The sequence below is a fragment of the Perissodus microlepis genome, chromosome 17 (genome assembly GCF_051167445.1).
Source record: "Perissodus microlepis isolate ML-2025 ecotype Zambia chromosome 17, ASM5116744v1, whole genome shotgun sequence".
Lineage (NCBI taxonomy): Eukaryota > Metazoa > Chordata > Actinopteri > Cichliformes > Cichlidae > Perissodus > Perissodus microlepis.
Genome location: NC_140477.1, coordinates 22,113,820 through 22,139,199, shown reverse-complemented (window position 1 = coordinate 22,139,199; position 25,380 = coordinate 22,113,820). Strand labels below are relative to the sequence as shown.

At 42.1% G+C, this 25,380-nt stretch overlaps 1 protein-coding gene and 1 long non-coding RNA gene across 2 annotated transcripts; one reads left to right on the top strand and one right to left on the bottom strand.

The window, feature by feature from the left end:
- Window positions 1-1,863: 1,863 nt before the first annotated feature.
- On the bottom strand, window positions 1,864-24,131 carry kiaa0930. The gene is made up of 10 exons (XM_084909199.1): window positions 23,704-24,131; window positions 11,878-12,026; window positions 9,577-9,681; window positions 9,416-9,493; window positions 9,216-9,317; window positions 8,717-8,857; window positions 8,294-8,482; window positions 6,278-6,437; window positions 5,458-5,613; window positions 1,864-5,132 (listed from the first exon to the last, which is right to left on the bottom strand). Exons 1-10 carry the CDS (start codon window positions 23,846-23,848, stop codon window positions 5,092-5,094), a joined length of 1,266 nt encoding a protein of 421 aa, XP_084765325.1. The 5' UTR covers window positions 23,849-24,131; the 3' UTR covers window positions 1,864-5,091.
- Window positions 19,348-22,358, top strand: LOC146369603 (uncharacterized). The gene is made up of 3 exons (XR_014797284.1): window positions 19,348-19,646; window positions 21,236-21,354; window positions 21,622-22,358. It is a non-coding gene; the product is annotated as an uncharacterized LOC146369603 (long non-coding RNA).
- Window positions 24,132-25,380: the final 1,249 nt, after the last annotated feature.

The window sequence follows — 25,380 nt, the reverse complement described above, 5'->3', positions numbered from 1 at the left end:
GCGGCTCCTCTGTTGTCTTTATTTCTGCTTCACCTTCACAAACATCTAGCACCGCCCTCCTGACGGGCTGAGTGCTGAGAATAATTCCAGTTTAATAGTCCCGGGAGAAATCAAGCTGAGCGCCGTGTCAGTCTTTAAACCAGAACCGCCGCCAACATCAGGAGGTAAAACTGCATGAAGCATCTTCTCGCCCGACAAGCAACCCAAACTCTGCCTTTAACACGTGAACATGAGGTAACACTTTCATGCTCATTCTTAAAGTTTTAGAAAACTCTTGCACTCACCTCATTTTAGTGCAGTGATTTATTAAAGTGTAGAAACAAAAATGTAAAATACAGAATATAAGGCAAAAACTGTTTTGAACTATTTTAACGAGTTTTGATGCAAGTACCTTTATTCTTCAGTCTGAACTTTGTCATCTCTGCGTCTGCAGGATATGATCTCCAGGCTTCACAGCTCTTCTTTGGATAATTCTGTTTTACATAGAAACATAGAACTATCAGGTGTGTTTTTACTGCACTGGCAGTGTGTTTGGGATCATTGTGATGTTGCTGCTGATCAGATGTATGTTCATAATTCATCAGTTTTAATAAAGATCACCTGGTGACCTGTACATACTGAAAATGATTTCAATCCATCTCTCCATCAGAAGTTTTCCTCTGATTTCCAGTCCAGTTGTGTCATTTTCATAAGTCAGCCTTTCCCTGACGCTTTTTGTCTTTTGTGTTTGTTTTTGTCCTCCATTTGTCCAGTTTACTCAGCTTTTAAGGACAGTGCACATCATGTATTGTTTTCAGTTTGCTGGTGCAGAAATATTATGTCAAAGTGTTGTTTGATATTTTAATCTAAACCAGTGTTTCCCAACCTTTTGGAACCACGGCACATATTTCACATTAACAAAAAAATAAATAATAATAATCACACGGCACACCACCAAACAAAAATGTCACAAAAAGCATATTGATAATTTTTCCCTGCGCACCAGCAGAATCAGATCGATTTCTCCCCAGTATACCATTTTTGCTTTCTTGTGACCACTACTCATGCTATGGGCTTATCTGGGTTGGAATTTTCTCCAGGACCTTTTTTCCCCCCCAAATATTTATCTATTGCTATTACGCCCTGCGTTGTCACACTCACTATGTAATTTCTTTGTCGCCTGTTTTACTGGCAGTTTGCAACCCATTTAATTAGAGCAGGCAGTTGTACTGCCCTCTAGTGGAAGAGAATGTAGTTGTTCTGCCCATTACTCACACCGGTCACTAAAGAATCAGGTGGAACCAGATAATCTTCCACTGCATTTCATTTGGCAAACAGTGATCTAAACAAATGAGTCGTCTATTTCGTGTAGACACGTGAGTGAAAGGTCAGCGTTAAGTGTTTTAACACAAACACACTCCTGTGAACACTGTCGAGTACAAGACCTGGAAAAGCCGCCAGTGTCCAAAGAACTTTGAAAGACCTTCAGGAAGAAAAATGTAAAGAAACAGGCAGTGGTTCAAGACTTCTGCACACTACAGTTCCAGTGGTGGATGTTAACATGGCCAGTTGAGGTTGGTGTGTGTACAGTAATCCCTGTGATCCAAGGCTTATAAGACAGTTGTTTTTTTTCTACTTTTGGAAGGAAAGTGTTTTTTTTTTTTTTTTGGTGCCCTCATTACTACAGCCACACCTGGTCCTCGGCAGGCTTCCAAAAGCTGGTCAACCAGAAAAAACAGCTTTTGCAGAGGGTGTATTTAAAGGGGGAGGACCTAACACAGCATGTTTACACTGAAGGGCTTCACCACAGCTCAGTATAACTATAGTAAGTCCACCTTAATGACCTGTGACTGTGGGGCTGAATTCAGACGACTTGACATTGAGGCGTTTTTCTGCTAATGTGTATTTCAGTAAATAAATGCAGGAGAATGTACAGAGAGTCTGGAAACAGAAGAAGAGACAGAAACATGCACATTAAGTGTGTCTGTGTACAAAAGCTGTGATGGAAGCATGAACACGTCAACAGAAAGTTTAACAAACTGCTTCCAAAAAGGCTGTAAAAGCGTTTTACAGTGCAAACCGTCACAGTCCGTCAAACGTCTCTCACTTAAAGCGCTTGTTAATCAGCGTGGATACATTCAGCTGGAGATCTATAAACTACATCAAAAACACTGACACAAAGAAAAAGGTTCAATACGACACGGAGGAAAACACTTTGAGCGACGATGGCTTCATCTGAGAGCAAACCAATACTGATGACATCTGATCAATAACATCAACAGCTGATCTGACTCCACCCTCAAACCTGAAAACACCAGGTGTTTGTAGTACAGCGTACATGCAAATCATTAAAACCTCGAAAAAATTTTTTTCCAAGATCTAAAACTAATTTTAATAATGTAAGATGATAACATTACATCATTTTATCACAAACTTTGGATCAGAGTTGGAGTTTTTTCTCAAGGTACGACTTACTTTAGAAACAGATTCATTTTTCTTTGAAATTTTAGAGTAAAATTGATTTCACTTTTAGGAGGTTACTGAGATTTTCTCCATTCAGGAGGTAAAAGCAGTTTTCTTTAAATAAATTCCCTTAAAACTAAAATTTTTACTTACCTAGACTCAGTTAAATTTTAACCCCCCCCCCCCTTACAGTGTTTTTAAAAGGAATTTGTTCCAGTTTTCTTAAAACATTTCTCAGCTGTAACCTTTTCCAACATCCAAAAAGATTAAGTTTTCACAGGAAACATAAAAAAAGGAGTCGCTGTGAGTCACACAGAGTGATTCTGATTCTGGTGTTCTGATGATGCAGGTGAGGAGCAGGTGACGCTTCGAAGCCTGGGCTGGTTGGTGTGTCTAAAACGTCTCACAGGTGAGTTTAAAGAAACAGGAAGTGAAAAGAGGAGATGTTACACACACAGTCAGTGTGTTTAAGGCTTCGGGAGCTCAGAGGGACAAAAACCGGGAGTCACTTTAACATCAACAGCCGGCTGCTTCAGTTTCTTTTGTTCCCTTAAAGTTTCGTCTGGAACTTCAGCAGTTTTTCAAGTCTCGTCCAGTTTCAGCCGCAGGTTTGAAAATAAATCTGTAAAAAGTAAAAGCTGGTTTTCATAAGCTGCTTTTTTTCTTTTACCTTTTTCGCTTTAGTGAGTCGACGTGAAAAGTCGACGGCAGAGTTTCATCACAAGAAAAAGTGATTTCGTATAAAGACGAGGACATGAGGACGGGGTCAAATACTGAATCATGGTTCAACAAGTCCTACTGAAATGATCCCAAACTGAACATGTCATCATAATTAAAGCTGTATCTGTATTCAAACTCGTTTTAATTTGAACTTTAGAGTAAACTCAAAGATTTTGTACTAAATTTTAATTTTAGTCAAGTATTTAAATACTGAAATAATTTTGTGTAACAATTCATGAACTGCAATTTTACAGTAAGTTTTATTTTTTAAAACTGAATATTTTTAATGAGCTTAATGAGATAATGCAACACAGAGAAAACTCATGGCACAAACTTGTGAAAAATCTTAAGTTCTAAAGTTCTTTTTAAAAAATGTCCTTCAGTGCTGACGATAAATGCTAGTATTAAAAACACTTGTCATAAAGTTACCATTAAATGTTATAGACGGGTTGCTTTCAATCATACGTACATACAGATAAAAGTTAAAAATATTTAGTGAATACTCTGGAGTGTTGGAATAAAATATGAGAATTTCTTCATCAGGATTATTCAACGTTAGCATTTATGATGTTGCACCAGTTAAAATAATTCAAGATTTCTCTCAAAATGACTTTAATAGATTCTCGTTTTGTTAGTTTAAAATTTTCTGTAAATTCAGTTTTATTCATATAATCACAACAAAAGTCACCTCCAAGTGTTTCACACTGTAAGGTAAGACAAAAGTACAAATTTGTGAAAAACGCAGATATAATAACTTACATTTATAGTTTCACATCTTAAACTTATAAAATTCATTATATACAAAGAAATTAACAACGCACAAGATGAAGTTGGGTCTTCAGCATCAGAATTGTATTTATTTTCTGTATTTTTGGTTCATTAGAACACGTTTGCAGTAACATGAAGCGAGTAGTGTTTAAATAAAGAGTTTTAGGTTTTAGTGTCTGAATGAGGACTCGTTTTACTATTTGCTGATCTTAGTGAATGACTGAGGTCTGAGTCATTTTGAGAGAAATCTTAAGCTGAAAATGTAATTATTCTTTAGATGCATTTTCTTTCAGAAGGGAAAACTTTCAACATAATGAACAAAAATGATTATTTTTATAATACCTTTTCCTGTAAAATCTTTGATGTCTGATAATAAAATTCAACAACAAATATGAATAAATATGAAATATTTCATGTTTTCTCTACAAAAACAGGGGAAAAACTTAAATAAGTGTTGTGAAAATGTGGGTCATGTCTTTGTTGAAAAAATTATAATTCTTAGAATTATTTTTAAAATGTTTGTCTTTAGTTATAATCCTGTAAAATGATTATGACAGAATCCTTAACTGACTGTGTCATGTGACACATATCACATGTCGTTTGGTTTAAACTGTGAACTCAGAGAAGTGAAAATATTCTGATAGTGAAGCTGCAATTGTACAGGTTGGTGTTTTATTCTGAAGTGAAGTGACCACTTCCTGTATGAGTCAGGTGGATTTGACCCCGCCGTTTCCTCTCACACAATCACTGTGACCCAGAATTTCACCCGTGGTGGAGTTTAAACAAGAAGTCCACAGCGAGCCGAACAGGAAGTAGGAGGCGGTCTCTAAAAGCTCGACCTTTAGTCAAGGCGTCTGTGAGAAAAGCAGCAGGTATTTACAGACAAAAACATTCTTCGCTCTCATTTCCGGTCAGTTCACGCAGAGGTCATGTGATCCTGACTCCGGGCCCATTTCCGTGGAGATGGCCGCAGGAACCGAAAGAGTCGGAGGCACTTCTCGGATGGCTGGTTTGTTCGTCGTCCCTCTGACGCCGTTTCTGCGTCTCCGGTTGAAGCGGCTGTTTGGTTGCGGGTCTCGGTCAGAACACCGGGGGCGCTGCTGTTGTCTCGGCGGCCTGATGCAGGAGGCACTTCGTAGTGATGCTTTGAGTCCAGCTATGCTATGTCATCAGGATCGGCTTCTGCCTCACCTCCAGGATGTCTGAAACACACAGACACAATAAATAACAGAGCGCCCACAATCCATCAGTGATCATCAGCACACATCTGCTGTCACTGTTATCACTGACAACACAAAACACTCAATGTCAATGATCTCCTGCTGGGCAATGAAAGACAAACCTGATCCTGCAGATTATCCAAAGGCAGGTTTTATCTTTTATTTAACCCTCAATAGAATCAATATTATGAATTAATGAGACCTAAAATAAACTTAAAATTTCATTCTTTACTTCCTGCAGTTCCCGCAGTCTCCCTGCAGAGGGTAGTAGGGCACTGTGGTGCTGTGTGAGTGTGAGACCTCTGACCTGTGGTGATGCGGTGCAGTGGCAGGGTGACGTAGGTCAGGTGTGAGTACAGCAGGAAATAATCCTCTGCCCGGTTCAGTTTGAGCCACGAGCCGACCAATGAGCGCCCGGTGCCCGACAGCGAGCGCGAGCGGAGGTTTGTGGTGGTGTGAAGATCTGAACACAAAAAAAAAATTGAAAAAATGTTATTAATAAACCATTTTTTGTAATGCTCTTAAATGTTTTACAGAGTAAATTAAAGATTTTTGCCCACTGACGGTTAAAATTCAGCTTTAAGTAAAACCAGAACATGTCATGGCGCCATTTTACACTTACTGTCATTAAATTCTCCAGCTGGGTTTCTTACAGAGGAGCAGGAAGTTTTCTTACTGGAGGTTCAAAGATGATCAGATATCATAGTGGCTCTGACCATAAATCATGCCAACATTTGATCGGGTAGCGTTTTTTTCCCCATAACCGACCAAGCAACATCCAGGAACCCAAAGTCTGAATTCCAGGACGAGTTTAGTTTATTGAGCCACAACCGCACAGGTTACATTTAATTAACTTTACTGATCTGTTTTGAGAACTCTAGGTTGCTAGTTTGTGACACATTCATGTTTCTGGATCTTTGATTACTTCAGGGGGAAAAGGAGATTTTGAACCTGCTGCTGAGAACTGCTGTATATTATAAACGACTGTTTAATGATCTTTTATTAATGTTGTGTTATCACAAAGAGACTCACAGCTAACCTGATTAATAAACTGAATTAATTCAGGAAAACTTTACCCACACTTGTGGTGAGCGTCTCAGGAATGAGGCAGAAGTGCCAGTCTTTACCTTCATCTTCCTCCTCCCTGAAGAACTCCTCGCTGTCGTTGGCAGAGTGAGACTTCTTCATCTCAGCGATCCGGTTTCGAGGCATCTTGCGCCTCAGAGACGGCGAGAAGAAGGAGGGGCGGTTCTTCTCCGGGGTCGGAGGCGTGCTGAACGATGTCACCTGAGGAAGGACAGCAGGTTAGAGTCCACACAGGAAGTAAGATTTAATCACATGTCACCGAGACCTCGTTATACAGAAGTGAGACGGGGAGGCAGAAGAGATGTTTCACCGGCCGAAATCCTCAGTTTCATTTTATTCGTTTGCAATCCAACCTTAAATTCCCGATGTGCTGTAAGTGTACGGCTGGTGACCAGAGCAGGGACACGAAAGCTCATAAATTCTCTAAAACCCAAACTGTTTGTCTTGTTGGGAAGTTTCACATTAATAAAGTGAGTCACATACAGAGATCGGAACCATCGATCAAAACATTTAAAAGCCCCAAAGGAGCAAATGTTTGGTTTTTTGTGGATTATATTTAATAAAACATCACAGGAGCAGGAGTCTAGGCTTTTCTGTCTGTGGTCCACAGGTGATCAGTGGTTTAATCTGCTGATTGTGCATTATTGTCGTGCTGGTGATGGTGGGATGATATGCAGCTTGTATTACAGAGACACAAGCCAACCTGAGCTAAAATTAATTAGCAATTAACTGTGTAAATATCCTAAAATTCACACCTGACCAGCACCAGATTTTTTGGTAATGAGGAGAAAGTTTAGCTGGAAATCAGCTGAAACGTTTTCTTCTACATCTCTGTGTGATGTCCTGATGTTCAGAGAGCTTCCTGTTGGAACATCGGGCAGTTTGAAGTTTATTTGTGGGGAAGAGCTGCTCCAATTAAGCCGAGTAAATTTATTCCTTCAGCTCTCCCATCGCTCCTGTCCTTGTTTCAGTAAACGCCGTCACATCCTTTGGTTTTTTGGTTCATGTGAAGTTTTTTTTTTTTTAAATTATTGTTCAGATCAATAATCAAAGAGTGGATTCATGCTGAGCTCTCCTTCCAGCAGACGTCTCTGTGAGAGACACATCCGGCTGTTAAATGATGCACAGTCAGTCCAGCTGCATGTATTATTGATCTCGACCTGATTTCGTCTGAGCAGAGCTTCGTGCTGTTCGCTCGACTCACTTCCTGAGTTTTGGGGTTTTCTGTTCTACTTCTCAAAGATCTCGGACACAGAAGTGAAACCACACCAGTGGTTGCCCGAGCCGAGCAGGTTTTCATCACAGCTATAGCTCTGTGATGGAGATGAGCTTCAGGTGAAGACCTTCAGATTTCATTTAAGAGGTTAAACTGAAACATTTAATTAGCTGCTGAGGGATTACAGTCCTCTGTTGTAACTGGACAATTCAATCAAAAGCCTTTTAATGCACAGATGTGGAGATATGTGGGCTGTTCATTCACTTTTCTTTTTAATGTAAGCAGGAACAAAGGTCTGGACATGATTACAAAAGTGTCCAAGGAACTCTGATAGCAGTAAAACAGACTGTTATAAAAGAGGATGGATTGATTTTATGCAGAATGATCCTTTTATCACAACATAAAGCTAAGCGTACCATATCCAGCTCTTCTGTAAAGAGGTTTTATAGAGCAAGCACAGGCTTCAGTACAAGGTTCAAACTGTTTATCGGCCTCGGGGATGAAAGTGAGATCAGACTTCAGCAGCTCAAAAAACAATTTAACTGAAACTCCACCTGCAGTGTTGTTCTGTGGTGGATGATCACACGAGCCTCTCTGTGGTAACTCAGATTTCAACCTAATCAAAGCTGGTCTCATCATCTGAAGAAAAACTCGGTTTGAGACATAAAGCAGTCCCCGTCCTCTCCACACAGTATTACAGTAAAATGCTTACGTTCAATCACATTTGAGGTCATGAACACAGCTGTTCAAAAACAAAACCTTCAAATCTGTTGTGGAGACATTCAGAGAAAAAAATGAAAAATCTCAGGACCGAATATTTAAACTGCATCTTCTCCCTCACCCTCTCGTGCATGGGTGACACCTGGTCCTCCTCGGTGCCGCAGGGGGAGGTGTTGCCGGTCGGCACCCTGCTGACGGCCATCTCGGCGTGACCTTTGCCCTGCGGCCCCTTCATCCTCACAAACTCCATGTTGTTGTACTTGTAGAAGCCGAAAGACATCCGCTGGGCCATCTTAGCAGCAACGCTCACCTGAAACACGACACGGACGTCAAACTGCTGACAGTTGATTGACTCATCACACCTGAGAGCTTCAGAGTCTTCAGGTGTTCTTAGCTCAAGTGTCAAGACTTCATAAATGTGAGCATGCTAAATGAGGCTACACAAGAACACATTCACACTCCTGTAGCATGTTTCTGCTAGTGTAGCGCAGGTGTTCATGTGTGCAGGTGTTCATGTGTGCAGGTGTTCGCTCTGGTCTCTAACCCGGTTGTCGTAGACCTTCTTGAGCGCCTCGTAGCGGATCGAGCCCTGGAAGATGACGCCCTGGAAGGTGTTGCTCTTGTCGCTCGCCACCAGCTCCACGCACACCATCTCGCCCTCACCCACCGTCATGTCACTGAACACCTGCACAAACAGAAGGTCACATGACTTCACCTGCAAATGTCCCGTGTCTTTCTGTGCGGCAGCAGAAACATCGACTCGTGACTGTGGTCAGCAGCGTTTCCCTTGCCTTGGAGGATCATCGTTTTCTGTCCCAGAGCGAACTCTGCTGCTTGTGGCGGTAAAAACGCTGCGCTTGTGCACAAGCTCGTTTTTAAATGGATCGAGTCACGCTTCATCAACTAATCTGCGCACCAACCAGGAGCTGATTTCTGTCACCACCCTCACTCCTCCCCCACCTCCCCTCCTCAGTGTGATAGCACTGTGAGCTCAGAGACGTTTCACCACAGAAGCTCTGCACGAGCTCAAAACATCCTTTTACCTCCTCAAAGTTGTCGATCATAAAGAAGATGTTGGGGTAGCTCATCTTGGACTCCTCCCCTTTGCTGTCCATGGCATGTTTACTCGGAGATGCGAACACTTCCTGTGAGCACAGGAGGGGGAAATAAAATGAGACAAATCACGGGTGGGATGAGAAAAGGTTGGTGGCTTCATCAGCTCGAGCTGCTGCAGAGCGCCTACCTGACATTTCTTCTTGTGGATGTGGATATCTCCTGCGTCTGAGCGCGTGCAGACGGCGCACGTCACCACATAGTCCAGCTGGAAGAGGGCGCAGGATTCAGGTTAGTGAGGACAACAAAAACAGTTTAAAGATTATTTTTTTAAACTTTACTGCTCTGAACCTTCTGAAGGATGAGGTTCAGGTAGACGCTCTCCTCCCAGTCGATGTCGGGGTCGCCAAGGCCCGGAAGCTTCTTGGAGTCCCTCCTGTAGACCTCCACCTCCACCTGAAATACAGCACAGAGCCTCCATCAGCACCACGTCTGAACACACTTACCATCAGACTCAGCTCCTTCAACCGTACTTCCTCCCAGATTTCCTCTCCTACTTCCTCCCTTTCTTTTTCCCCCATCCATCCCGCCTATACACCTACTTCCTTCCTTCCTCCGCCGTTTCCTTGCCTACTCGGTGAATCTCTCTGGTCTTGAGGGAAATACAAGTTTTCCACAAGCCAGCCTTCATATCACTCAGAAACCATTTAGAGCGTAGGAGCGGTTGTCATGGTTTCCCTGTGAAGCGCTTGTGTGTGTGTGGTTTTTATGTGGCCTCAGATCCTCCTGCTTTGACGAACTGAAACTGAAAAAGTTTCAGCAAAAAACACGAAGCTCATTTCAGGTCAAATTACTCTAGTTTTCCATTGTGTGTGTGTGTGTGTGTGTGTGTGTGTGTGTGTGTGTGTGTGTGTGTGTGTGTGTGTGTGTGTGTTGCAGGAGAATATGATCCTGATTTCACAGGAATGCAAACTTCATGAACATTTTCTGACCTGAACGATGAAGCAAACACGTCACAGCAGCGTGACCTGCTTTACGGCAGCTGCCATTTTGATTTCACATCTTAAACCAGGTGCAGCTTCTTCAGTTTGATGTCATGAACCATTTCTGGTCCAGATGTTCAGTCTGACCTCACGCAAACTGCAAGGGTTAAAGCGATTGAAGCTCCAGGCGTCCATCAGAGAACATGAAACCAACGAAGAAGAACCAAAACCCGCAAATCCTCCAAAGGTCAAATCACACGTCACACACACTGATGCCAGCTGAAAGATTACCCAGAATGCACTTTTTGAATGATCAGAAGCAGAGCAGCTGGTGTCTGCTGCAGGTTGTTCACACTCACACTGATGCTCACAGCTGGTTAAACTTACAAATGCTGGAAAAAAGTTCCTGAGCTTAAATAAGTTTTCCCTGGAAACATTACAAATGTGAAGGAGAAAGGTTCCCAGAGCTGTTTCTGCTCTGGGACAGGAAGCAGAGACCTGGGCACAGCGGGGGGATGAAGGACGAACAGAGCCTGAGCTCATAAAATATAATTATGACGAGCAGAGATGAAGAGCAGGACGAGGCTGAGATTTAGGGCATCATGAGAAATCTGCAGGTTTAAACGTTTGATCAGAAAGACAAAAACTAAAATGATAATGAGTTAATCTCAGATTAATTTCAGTGACTGAGACTAAGGCTTCTGTCTCATCAGCTGGTTCCATTGTTATTCTGATCTTCTCTTCTTCAGGTTCTGTTCCTGTGACTGAAGCTGGATTCTTCAGAGGAGACAGAGTGATGGGAAGCTGATGGCTGCTGTCGCTGCCGATCGTCTCGGCTGTTATGGCGTCTGCTGTCTGTATCGTCTGATCTGCTGTTAGTGTGACTGACAGCCACAGACGCTGCAGTAAATATGAACCACACTGTCCACCTGCGGGCGAAGCCGCTCTGCTGCAGACTCAGATAAATCTAATCATCAGATCTGTCAAAGGCCAGCGCCACGGAGGAAAGTGTGAGCACCTCAGAGAGCAGGAAGTCCTCTGGGGTCTTTTCAGGGTTGATTGTGGGAAAGCTGTAACCACTCTGGGTCGGTGCTTTGGATAACCGAGCCAGCGTCTCAGTGGTTAAAGTTTAGTTCTCTGATTTTCCTTTTTTCTGTCACATATTCTGCTCCTGTGGTGGACAAACTATCATAACCACATCCAAAATTTGCAATATGTCATTTAATGGGCCAAAAACTCACAGGTCAGGTGCACCGAAGGTAAAAATACAAAAAACTACAAATAAATAAAGGAGACGCAGGAAAGGGTTTGAAAAACTCTGCATTTTCACAATAAAAGTAGTAGGAAAGCTCAGGGCAAGGGAGCGATGGTGGGTCAAAGTCTCCCTCTGAATGATCCTCACATGAACACCAACGTTACACAACCACTGCAGCTCACAGGGAGCCTGAACATGGTTTATTTTAATGCTGCTCCACATCCAGACCAGCAAGCCATCTATTATTCACCAACAGAGACACAAATGCAGCCTCACATCCATCATGTCTCACCGCCTCATTCACGTTTCTCTGAAACCTTTTATTTTGAAATCCTGGCCCTCAGGCTCTGCTGGTGCTCTGCAAATGTCTGAAACGTGAGCGATGATGACTCTTTACATCAAGTGTCTTGTCACCTTCTTGCCCTCGCTGTTGTCGGCGCTGACGTAGGAGAGCTTCCGGCGGACGTAGAACAGCATGTCGTCCTGTCGCGGCGCCCACTTCTCCATAAAGTACGTGGAAAACATCCAGGTCCAGAAAACGATGCGGTCATCTTTAAAACAGCCTGCAGAGACAAGAAACATGAGGTCAAAACAACAAGTCAGCACGAGAATTCAGTTTAAAGCAGCTTCATGCAGATTTTTAAACAGTCTGTGGAACGATTTCTGAGTAAATGACTGGGATGGATTAGACATGACTGTCTGAGCATGCTCACTGGCGCACACCACATAATTGTCCCGACACCATTAATGACCAAATTTTACTGAATTAACTCCATGTTTTATTCAATGTTACTGAAACTATCGCAACTCATGAGGAAGGTGTTTACGTGTTTTCCCATCAACGTTTATGGGACCAGAAGCCTTTAGGCAGTCGTTGCCCCTGGTGCAGAATGCAGATTGCAGATTTAAGACCTAGAAGCTACGTCCATCCTTTACTTTTCTTGTTGCTTTGTTGTACACGTGTATGGAATGGGCATCTTCCTGTTCTTTCCTTTCACAGTAAAAGTACTTGACATATGTGTGACTGCCCAACAAAAAACACTTTGACAGGATTCACGTTCCTTACTGTTGTGGGTGTTCCTGACTGTTAAGAGCTGCAGTGTGTAGTCAAGTACTTTTACCTGTACATACACCATTTTTCTCCACTTACGGTCCTAGTCCGGCAGTTAGAAAAAAGCCGACAGTTTATTTCATGCACATATTGCTCTCTCATGATATTTGCATAGCATTATCTAATTGGCTAACAGCTGTCACCAACTGTGACATGACAGATGTTTCAAACGTTGAATAACTAAATAAATGAATACACTTTGGTGCTGTGTGACATCACAGCGTTTAAAACGAAGGAAAGGCGAGACCAGAGAAGCCTGAAACACATCCAGTGATTCCTACCTTACACTTACAGAGTGATCGGCTGCTCGAGGAAAAAATATTTGTTCTCCAACTGCTAACAAAATCTGGCCTCAGTTCAAGCTTCTTTATAAATTTTGGCCGTTCAGAGGAACAAAAACAGAAAAAGGGAAGAAACTATTCGGCAACAAGAGTTCCTTCAGCAAAAATACATGCATGAGCATTTCTTTACTCATATCGAGGAACATAACAGACAGCCGTGACAGTTCAGTCATTTTTAATCCAACATCAGCACCGATCTTCCTGATCTATGGACAGAATCCAGCAGCTGCTGATGTCAAGCAGCACACAAGTGGTATTTAGGACAGCAGTGCTCCTCAGAGGTTTAAACCAACCTGCAGCCACGGGAAACAATCAGATGATTAATTAACCAAACATCCAGGTTCAAGGTCTGCACTTCAATAAAAGCTTTAACTACAACTGTGACATCACGAAATCTGAAACTGTTCCACAAAAATTAAATATTAAAATAACCTTTTTCATTCAGACGGGCTTCAAAAACCCGAGCACTGACACTAAACCTGGACTTAAACGTTTCAAAGGCCTTTCCCTGTGAATATGGTGTCAGTGAGTGTTTAATGTCTGAAAGCAGCTCAGAGGAAGTGTGCTTTGTTCACACTGTCTCTAAAATCTATTATTCCATTATTCAGCTCCAGCTTTTGTTCAGATCCACAGTTTTTTCTTCCTTATGTCCAATAAAATCAGCTCATGCATTATTCACAGGCTGCTGGATTACTACACACGCTTTTATTTTGAAGGATCAAACAGGGCCGAGTGTGAGAGGATACAGACACCAATCGATTTCATACTGACGCTCTGTGTTTCACTCGGTATCGACCCCCTGTCCTCCGTCACCCCGGGTTCCTTGCTACCTTTTTACAGGCCGGAGGCACCTGCCTTGTTGCTTAGCAACAGTTGTCAGGCAGTTGCCAGAGAATGACTCTGCATTGAATTAAACTTCCTGCGAGAGCTTCTCTTGAAGATAAACCTGGAGAGCAGCAGGAGAAGGTCAGCGGGTCAGACGGCTGAACCGGAGCCAATTAAGATTCACGCTCGTTAGAGTTTTTGCTAATTTTGATTTAATTAAAGAAAACTGGTGAACTTTGATTCCTCACACAGTTTAACATGTTTTAAATTAAACACATCAATTCTGAGCTGTGTGTGTGTGTGTTTGGATGTTTGTGGGGTTGTTCCTGTCTGTGATTGGCTCTTGTTGAGTTGGACTCTTTGTGGACCACCTGCTCTGTGGATCACGAAGCCACTGTGACACAACGCCACATTTAGAAGCCTCTGCGTTTGCATTTTAGCTGCTAACGTTTTGTGTTTTGGTGTCAGAAGTTATTTCTGACACCAGAAGCACAGAAAAGAAGATCAGACACCATCTAGGGAGGATCAGAAAGACAAACTCAACAACATTGTTATCCCCTATGTTGCCGGTTTATCAGAAAAACTCAAGAGTCTTCTTCAAGCATCACATCCCAGTGTACTTCAGACCCAGCTACACACTCAGACAAAAACTGATTCATCCCAAAGACAAAACTCCTAAACACAAACTTAGCAATGTCGTTAATGCTGTACAATGTAGCGAGGAATGCCCAGACCTCTACATTGGAGAGACCAAACAGCCACTTCACAAATGCATGACACAACATAGAAGAGCCAACTCGACGAGACAAGACACGGCTGTCCATCTGCATCTAAAGGACAAAGGTCACTCTTTCGAGGATGCCAATGTTAACATCTTGGACAGAGTACAGATGGTTTGAAAGATGAGTGAAAGAAGCCATCTATGTACACTGTGAACGACAATCTTTGAACAGAGGCGGTGGCTTACGACACCAACTGTCTGCCATCTATAATCCAGTTATGAGATCCTTGAGGCTCCAACAGCACAAACACGATCCAGAGGGCCAGTTCAGTGACTCCAGTTAGCTGAGGTGGAGCCTAGCAGACAGCTAGCAGCTCCAGCCATCTGTGTCACCATCCACCCAGTCAGTTAAAGAGGCCACGCCCCTAATCATGCAAACTTTAATCCCTAATACAAGTTATATTTGTCTCTGACGCCTGATATTACAGTCTCAGATAAATAATTACAATCTTCCTCTTTTCTAATAAATAACACTTTGTCATCTGCATATAGTGACAGTTTTCTTACTATTCCTCTCTTTTACTTCCTCTTTATTCCTTGGCAAAAGTTGTTGTGAAGCTGGAACTTCTCTCTAGAAACCAAAACAGTTTGTGCATCAGGGTGTAAACATCTTTATTTCTGCTGTAAAAGTTTTAACACGGCTGTCCGCAGTTATTTTTTAGCCTGTTTAATGTTTAACTACCTTCTGCTATAAATATATCGGTCTATTTTACCTCCCATCTGTTTAAAAAGTCCCCCTCTCTAAAGATCAGATCAGACTTTAAGATTTTATTCTGTTTCTAGATTTTATAAGTAGCCTTTTATTTTCTTTTGCTGTATATCCAATTAAAATTAAAATCGAATTCTAAATATTCTAAGATCAGTACAAAGTTAAAGGAGACACAGCATGACGAGGAGTAACCAAACCACATGATGTGGGTATAAAGCCCTTCCATGATGGTGTATTGGCATTTCATTAAATTTCACAGATATTAAATGAATTAGTTTAACTCTATGTCGGTCCAGGAGGATAAACTTCGTTTGCTTTGATTTGTTCAGGCTTTAATTTAATTTGAGATGAAGATGAAACCAGAGTAATTGTACAAACACTTCTTATGGGTCCAATTTAAAGGAGAAAAAAATGAATTTAGAGTGACTGAGAGGACGAGTCTGAATAAACCTGCAAATAATGGAAATAAATGAATACTTATCACTGGTTCTGGTAGGTAAATAATACAATTTTGGTTTTTTTGGGGGTTTTTTGTTTTTTTAAAAATGGTACTTCTCATAAATAAACATCTCATAAAGAACTGACATTACTGCAGAAGTAATTAAGCTTCTCTGATGGCAAGCACCCCAAGATGGGTGTTTGTGGTCTTGTTGTCTAGCCTCTCCGAATTACTCATGTTTAACTCTGCACTCCTATAAAAGGACTAAGACTTCCTCTGTGGTGTTACTACCCGATGTCAGCAGTCATTATTCAGAGTTTACAGCTGAAACTCAAGTGTGTGAATTAATGTTTAGGCTGCTGCTTGAAGCTGTTCACATTTCACACAAGTCAACATCTCTGAGCTAAGGCAGCAGCCAGGCAGAGCCGCTGGCTGTAGAAAGGAAGTGACCTCTGGCCTTCATCCAGTCACGCTTGGCATGAGGGATGTTTTCCCCAGACGGGGGGTGAGTCAGTGAACACGACCTGCTGGCAACCCGAGCAGAAGAAGCTCCAAAGAGCAACAGGAAGCACTGAACCAGCCAAAAGAAATCCTTAACTCAGGCTCCAATATCAGGTAACTACAATCAGAGTAATGACTCAGTAACTTTAAACCACGCCTCACAGCCAGCATAGTTTATTAAACCTCAGCATCTCATACTTGACCATCAGTCCTTTAATTTCTGGTACTTTAAAACAGCAGCTCTGCAGGAAGGACAAACCACATTCTTCCAGGGTTTTGATGATGGTGCAGCGTCAACTGTTGCCACACCTTGTGTTGTTGCCTGTTGTTTTAATCACATTTGAACACCAAACAGCCCAGATTTTGCATTTAGGATCCACCTATCATGCCAGAGGTGTAGCTGTTTACCAATATCCTTAAATATCCTCGGAGTATTCGCTGTGAAACTCTGGAGCCCAGACGACTGTGTTTGGGAAAACTCTAGAAATCCGAAAGGTTCCTAAAACAAACAAACAAACAAACAAACAAAAAATCATCTGAGAGAGCAAACCCTGAACCACTGAAAACCTGAACAGAGACCAATAAAGGCTCCATACAACCTCGTAGTGACTCCAACAATACCTAAACCACAGGTGTCGAACTCCAGGCCTCGAGGGCCGGTGTCCTGCATGTTTTAGATGTGTCCTTGATCCAACACAGCTGATTTAAATGGCTAAATTATCACCTCAACATGTCTTGAAGTTCTCCAGAAGCCTGGTAATGAACTAATAATTTGATTCAGGTGTGTTGAAACAGGGTGATATCTAAAACCTGCGGGACACCGGCCCTCGAGTCCTGGAGTTCGACACCCCTGAACTAAACTATACCAAAGGCCTCCTACAAGAGAACTTGAACCACATATAGACCTAAAGGAAGCACCTACATTTTCTCTAGAACTCCTAAAACTACCTATTGAATCGCATTTATAATTAGAGCCAAAGGATTCTTCAAACCTCCCTAATGGCAACTCAAACCTTCTTTCTTGCCGCTGGAACCAACAAAAGTTTGACTACAATTGTCTTGAAATCCTACTAAAACCTCCTAAAGGAACTAACCACGGCAGGTTCAGGATATATGAGATCAGCCTAGTTATGGTCAGATGCAGAAGACTGAACCAATGGTTCAGATCAGGAATGATAATGACCACTAAATGTTTTAGAAGACCAATGCTGCGACACCACATAACATGCCAGTAAAAGACTAGCATGTTTCAGTTTCTCCTGATGACAACGTAAACCACCTAATGGACGTCAAGGACCTCTATTACCACTCCAACCACCCAAAGAATAGCCAAACTTACCCAGAGAGCCCCCCAGCTCTCTTTAAATCCCACTAAAAAGTTGTTTTTTTTTCCTTGGTGTGATAATTGTTTGTCCAAAAAAGGTTTCTCCTGTAAATGAGATATTGTGTCTCAATGGGAATACCTGTATAAATCAAGGTTAAATTTAAAAAAATATATACGAATGAAAGAAAACCAGCGCTGCCTTACATCATCCTGACTGAAAACCAGCATGTTCAAACTTTTTGGGGTCTTCAACAACTTCTCATGACATATGTCGATGACCCTGCTGAGTCCCATATGAACCACTTCTGCTGACATGATCATGAAAATCACTAGCTACCACGCATGTCATACTAAGCAGTCCGCATAATCGATTAGATCAAGTCTTTCATGAAAAGATTTTATGACAGAAACTGTGACCATGTCTGAGTGTGGCATAACCCCACTTGCAGATCCCTGAAATCACAGCTTCACACTGCAACGAAGGTGAAGATGATGACGTCATGAACAGTAAAAAAAAATCATCCCGTGAAGGCTCACTGTAATGTATGAATTACATTCAAGGAAATGTATTCTGATGTGAGTCGAGGATGAGTCAGCCTTGATGTGCTGAACAGAGTCATTTAGTTTAAACTCACCCAGGTATCTTGTTGTATCTTGTTATAATGTCACCTGGGCTTCAGAGTGTTGTTTAAAGGTGTTAAAAGCTCACAGCTGACTGAAGCAGAGTACAGTTCTGCAGGAGCCTCTGGGACGTTGATAAAAGTCCAGCTCTATTTATAGCTGCATATGCCATTTTAAAAATACATCAACTGTGTTATAAAGCCCGGCGCACTATCACTCATCATCTGAGGAAAGTGAGCTGAATCACCCCAAATCTCTCTGCAGCAGTGGGTAGAAATATCATGAGCGGTGGTAGGCCTGCTGCATTTTTCATGACAGTTATATAATCCTGTGTGATGTGCTTTCGAAGCTCCAGTGACCTGGATGAAAGGATGAACAAAGTGCACGCACCAGCGCCGAATGAACCAACGAGACTCTCTGCAACGCCTGAGCCACTGAGGCCATACTCACACCTACAACCTTTGACTGGCCAGCGCTCATTCTGCTCTGATACAATCTGCATGTCACAGATGTTGTACAGCAGCTGAGAGAGCGTTGGCGTACCATCCAGCTGAGCATCAGTATGATGACCACAAAGCTGACTTTGACGTGATGAAGCCAACACAGCTAAGCTTAGCTTCCTCTCCAACATTGGAGGCAAACCCAAAGCTGGGAGGAAATATTTGGAATATTAAATTAAAAGGTTACACAGACTGTGCTTTAAATATAATCAACATGTTCTTTCTGAGCGCACTGAGGGTCACTAAAGTCACAGTGGTAAGGAACGTTTCCAGTGTCACACTTATGTTTGCAGACACACTGAGTGAAACTCTTTCACACCAGCTACACGAGACCACAGCAATCTTCTACTGACCAAAGCAGCCACAGGGAGGTTTGTTTTGCTGTCACCCTCGCTGAAACCAGCCAGTAACCTCAAGCAACCACTCACCAACGATCTGGGAAATACAGAGTTTTAAAGCAAGGCTCGGGAATAAATACAGGATTATTTTAAACTGTGAATCATCCAAAGCTACTCTGAAAATGATCCAAACAGGTCTGATTTTACTTTTTGTTAAACAAATTACAAAAACCTTTGTCTAGAAGTTTACAGCCTTACATAAATTAAAGCTAAAAACCAATCGGCTAAATAAACGCAGCACTGAGATGTTTGCATTTGCTTATTAAAGGAAATAGACGGTAACAACTGGTCCTGTACATTAAACCTTTACAGTCTGGCTCCAACAGTGCAGTCCACAGACAGACTGTACACAGCTTGGAGGCCTCCTGCTGTGACGTCCTGCGGTCACACACATATGTGCACGTAGACACAAACTGGAGCACTTCAACCACCTCTGCCCGGACTCGGACTGCGGCCTCATTAAATATTTAGCAGGATTTGTAATAATTTGTCAGCAGTGAGCGAGTCACGGTCAGATCGGCGGTAACTCTGCACCACAGTTCCTGAAGAGCAGATCTCAGACGATCGATGGACGCTCTCTCCGTTAGCGTCAGCGTGAAAGCTGCGCTGATGTCAGAGTATTTACAGCAGGAGGTAATTAAAGCTAAATCATTCATGTTCATCTCTCTGCCTCGCCTGGCTGCCGCTTCACTGCCTCAGCGAGTATTTATAGTTCAGACCGTGAATTCTCAAATAAGAGCTCGTATTCAAATTATACGAGCCGGCACCAACCGATAAAAACCACCGAGGCGGTCTAATCGCCCTCCATGTTTTTCTATTTTCTATCAAACTTTCAGCAGCTGTGTTTATTCAGGTGTGGATGCAGAATAATTGACTATGTGCACGAGACAATGCTAACTTCCTGGTTTGAGACCGGATGTGGGGTTGTGCATTTCCGGTAGCTTTACTTTGCGGTCAGTCGCTACTGCGAAGATATACTCCAAAATCATGTCCAAAACTCGAAAACGGAAAGATTGCGTTAAGTTACAAAGAGCAGAAGGTGGGAACACTCACCACTGTTGTGTCATAAAAAAATCTAATGATCAATTTTGACGTTTAAAGCGTTTAGATCGATCAGTTGTTTACATCACTCAACACAAGCAGAACTGCATCACTGCAGCAGAAGACACATCGTCCACATTCAGAAGCACATCTCTGTATAATGACTGGTCTTATGATTTAAACAGGCAAATGTTCAGCATTCAAACTACAGGTGAAGAATAGTCAAACCAGATGTTTCCCCGTTATGTCGATATCAGCTAGTCAAGTACACACCTACACAGCATGTTAACAAACCGTGAAAAAAGCCACACAAAAAATGAATGATTGCTGGTAACGGTTTCTATACATTAGTATTTACGAAGGGTATGTTGTGACTTACCTTCAAAATTACAGCGGTCCCTCCTATAACGCGGTTCACCTTTCACCTTGGTGTTTCGCGGATTTTTTAGTGCAAGTTTGCATGCTTTTTTTTTACGTCACATGTCCTGCGTCCTGATCGCTGCAGACGATCTCCTCCGTGACGTCTCTCCTGTACAGTACAGAATCGCTGCATCGATTGCTAGCAGTGTGACTCTGAAGTGCAGTACTGTATGTCCACGAAACGTTTTGCACCGTCAAAAAATAAAATTGGATACTTGATTTCACCTATCGCTGGTTATTTTTAGAACATAACACCCGCGATAAACGAGGGACAGCTGAGAAATATAACATTTGAATCCCTTTTCTCTTTTGCTCTGAGACGCGGGGGAAAAATATCGACAAGTCGATGAACATCATTTACAGATATATTGGGTAAATGCCCAAGACATCTATAGAAATGTAAATCGCCGCTTGATTCATTCATTTGCTTAACTTGTTTTGGACCGTAAACCAGGCGCGAATAGGACACCGGAAACAAAGCTCCCCACAGGAGTTTCCGCACCGGAAGTAGCATATGCTAACGTGCACATAGTCAATAGTCACACCCAGAGTTCTGAGCTGCTCATTAACCCAGCAGAGGTGCTGCCGGAGCTGACATCATGCCACTTGTCACCACACACAGACCTCACCTGTGTGGACTGCCCAGGTGGAGCTTTGCCCCAAGAGCTACGCTAGCTGCAATGGATTTATGCTCTTATTTTGAAAGTTCAGCCGCTATACTCAGCTCGCCTTTCCCCTTCCTCTCCCGTGTTTTCATTCAGCTGACTCTCCAGAGAGCCTCTCCGCCCACGGTCTGATAGTGATGGCTCAGCGGTGAGCTGGAGGACGTTTCCCCAACATGGAGGGAGGCAGCTGGTTATCATTTCCTGTGAAGAGCTTGGTAAGTGAAATATCTGAAGCATGTTCAGCTCATGGTTTATCATAAAAGCTGAAATAAAATAAAATAAATTCTTATTGTGTAAACGAGCAAAAACAGAACTGTAAGCACATCCCTTAGGCTTTTAATGTGAAAAACCTCAGTTTCCTTATTGAGTCAGCTGTCGTGATTGTCAGCTGTGTGTGAGCTTATATACTCACCATGCTTGCTTTTAGCGACATCACCAGGTTTTTGCGTCTGAGAGACTGATCCGAGTTATTCTGTGATCAGAGCAAAGACCTGAGTCACTGTCGGATCAGACCTGAGTCACCACCAGCCGCCTGCAGAGGAGCATCCAAGGACACGACAGAGTCTGCATGAAGAAACAGGAGCACCTCCGGCCCGCTGCACAGTCTTTACCATTAAATATTGCCCTCTGTGACACCACAGGGGTGCGTGTGTGTGATACCGCTGGTGTCGCACACACACTGTGACGTATCCACAGACTCCTTTTCTCTACGATCTTTAAGTTATTGATCAATTAGTCTGGAAACAGAAACCTGCTCTTATTCAGAAAAAATAGATCTGTGTCACTGTAAACTAATCCAGACTCTATTAAAAAATTAGCTCAGTTTAAATAATTGTGTTTGTGGCCTTAAATATAAAACTAACACAGACTGACTTTCTCTCCTTGAGTTCAGCTAATAAACGATTCACTGTATTATAAAACCGTCGTTATAATGAAGTTGAAGCCACAGCCTTGAGGAACACGTAGAGTCAAACTGCATCAACTGGTTTCATTATTATTTAAGTTGAGGATGTTTCATGTGATCAACACTCGAAGACCCAATGTTTAGTTTATGATACTGTGCAAAAGTCTTGAGCCAAAACTCATATTTTGCTTTTAAGGAGTCAAGAGTTTCTATGAATTTGCTCTTAAACAGCAGTACAAGTTCTTCTTTGGACACTGGCTGCTTTTTCACTTCTTTTCAGTAAAACAGTTTAACATCAATACGATTTTTGTACTAACAAGGTGATTTTCAAAGAGCTGAAGACCTAGATTATCTCAGCGTGGTGTGTCCTAAAAAAAAAAATATATATATATATATATATATATATATATATATATATATATATATATATTTATTAATTATTATTTATTTATTTATTTTTTAAAAGAAGGAAAAGTGGACAAGTGAAGGACAAAAGAAGAAGAGTGAGGCCTAAAAACCATCTACAGCAGATGATCAGAATCTGAAAAGACCCAAGACCGGGCTCATGTCTGTAATGACAGGAGGAAATAATGTGGTCAGACCACAGATCAGCTTTCAAGCTCATCAGATTTGTACAAACTCTGATTTCTATTTAGTTTAATACAGTGGAAAAGAAAGAAAGAAATGAGGCCTGGCTCAAGACTGTATGATGACACGAAGCAGAGGTAGCACTGCAGTGTCTGACATTTGCTCTGCTCCTGGTGATGACAGTGAAGCTGCTGTGATGAAGTCATGTGCTGTGAACAGAGCTTCATTGATTTATCCATCAGAACAAATGAGCAGCAGAAACAGGCGGAGCGGCGCTCCGACGATGTTGGCGGAAAACGCAGGCCGGAGCAAAGATCAACTTTCATTTTTATTTTCAACGAGGCTCATGACGAAGACTGGGCGACAAGGCAGTCACGAGGACTCAACACAGTCCTCGCAAAAAACAACAACATAGAGATGGAGGATCCACGGCAGCTCATGTCATTACAGGAGACATTCAGGTCCTCCTCAGAAAACAGATTTCTGACCTTTGTGGAGCTCAGAGTTTAGAAAATTAACCATAAATGTCATTACATTATGTCAGTTATTATTTTTACTGATCAAAGCTGCCTTCAGATTTTGGGGCTTTTATTCTGCTGTAAAGTTGGACGTTTGCTCACTGCTGGAGCTTCTGGTGGACACTAGAGGACCTGCAATTTCTTATTTAACATTGACAGTTATTTACTGTATTTTTAAAACTCCACTGTGCGCTGTGGCTCTAAGCCCTAACCCTGTTTGAACAGCATGTGCATTTTTAGACTTTTTTGGTTAACTAAAAAACCTTTTCACACCTGTCTTTAGTTTTTAGTTTAAAGAAATGTCCACCAATGCTTAAACATGGAAACATCTGCTGGGTTAGAAAGCCAGGAGAGCACTGTGTTTGGGTCTTCACGGGGTCCCAACACCAGAGTGCAGCCCCGGGGGCCTTCAGCAGATAGATCCGGCCCTGCTCCAAAGTAAACCAGACCCACAGATAAATGAGAGCCAGCCTGAAACACGTCAGAAGGCTCATCCCTGCTCACGGGAGTTCAGGTGCTGCCTGTGTGGATACAAGAAGCCCGCAGACACTCACCGATGCCGCTGATCTCCTGTCGGCTGTTCAGGCGGCTCCTCTCGTCCGCGATGGCCTTCAGCATCTGCTGCAGGGATCCGTCCAGCTCCCCGTTCTCCTCCTCCGCGGGCCCGACAGCCTTACACAAACCGGGGAAGGACGCCATCTCCGAGCTGGGATCATGACAGTCCGAGCTAACTGCTTCCGACGGCACCGGCTCACGGCTATTGGACGAGAATAAGCCCCCGGCTCTCCTCCTGATTTACCCCGGAATGACTGTCTCTTCTCGGCGCAAAGGAGCCGCCGGAGGTCGGGACCGGCGAGCTTTGCTAAGGTGCTCGAAAAAAGCACAGACAGGTCGGACTGCTGAGGGAGACTCCGGTCCTCCTGTTGTTCAGATCAGCTGGAAACACCCCTCACACTTCCTGTAACAACACGAGGCTCTTAAAGGGACAGGGCACCGCGACGGCGGGCACGCGCAGGTCGAGCGTGAGAGCGCTGAGGTGTTACAGAAAAATACGTACTGAAGAATTCAGTGATCCTGCAGGACCTGTCCGCCTGAACAAAAATACACAAACTTTAGACAAAAATAAACAATAATAAAATAAACCAAAAGCTTAAATAAACAATAGAAAAAGTGGACAAATTTAAAACAAAACAAAATGTAAAACAAAAATAAACATGAATTAGAATCAGAGACTTTGTTAATCCGAGAGGGAAATTGAGCTGTCATAGCAGAAAATATACAATAAACATCAAGCACTTCAATAAAATTAGTGTAGAAAAATAGACATTGATGGATAAATATTAAGATAAATAGATAGATATAGAGATAAATATAGAATATAAATAAATATAAAAGGATATATTCATGCAAATATATGTTGTGGTATACAAAAGTGACAGGGTGCATTGAGGTGTGATTAAATCTGTTCCAAATGACCGACAAATGTAAAAGAAAAAGTTAAAATATAAAACACAAGCTTTTAAAATATTAAATCAGATTCAAGAAAAATTTATTTCAATAAAGAAAACAAGAAACATTTAAGATACAAAGTTAAATTAAATTAAAAAATATATTTTTGAAAAATTATAAAAAGAAGTTTATTAAGTATAAATTTTGATAAGAACTAAAAACTATTAGATGAATTTTAAATTACAATAGAAAATTCCAGTTATGACATTAAGGAAACAGTTCAAGATAATTTTCTTATTAAACTGGGAGCTGAAAATGAAAATATATGAGAAATAAAATAATTAAATAAAGACTGCATAATTTTTTTTTCTTTTAATTTAAATATTTATATAAGTTTTTTTAATCTAAACTTCAAAACTAAATTAAATGAGAAGGGGGAAAAAAATCCCTTTGGTCCTGCAGGATGTCGCTGGTCTACCATCCTCCGGGGCTCAGCGGTTAATAAATCAAACACACCCTTGTTACTGTTGTTTATAATGGGAAGACAGTCCCCGCCCTGCTGGCCGGCAAAGAGAAAGGAGAGCAATTCGAGTGTAAAACACTGAAAATCTGCGTCTCTGTGAGTCGTCATAAATCTTCTGGTCATATTTCAGCTTCAGTTCACTAACGGCTTCAAGGCTGAGAAATGAACCTTTGAATTTCAATGAAGGCGCGATTAGGTCCCAGTTTGTGAAAGTCACGGAATTCTGCAAAACATCAGCGTCGTCCCGCAGCAAACCCCG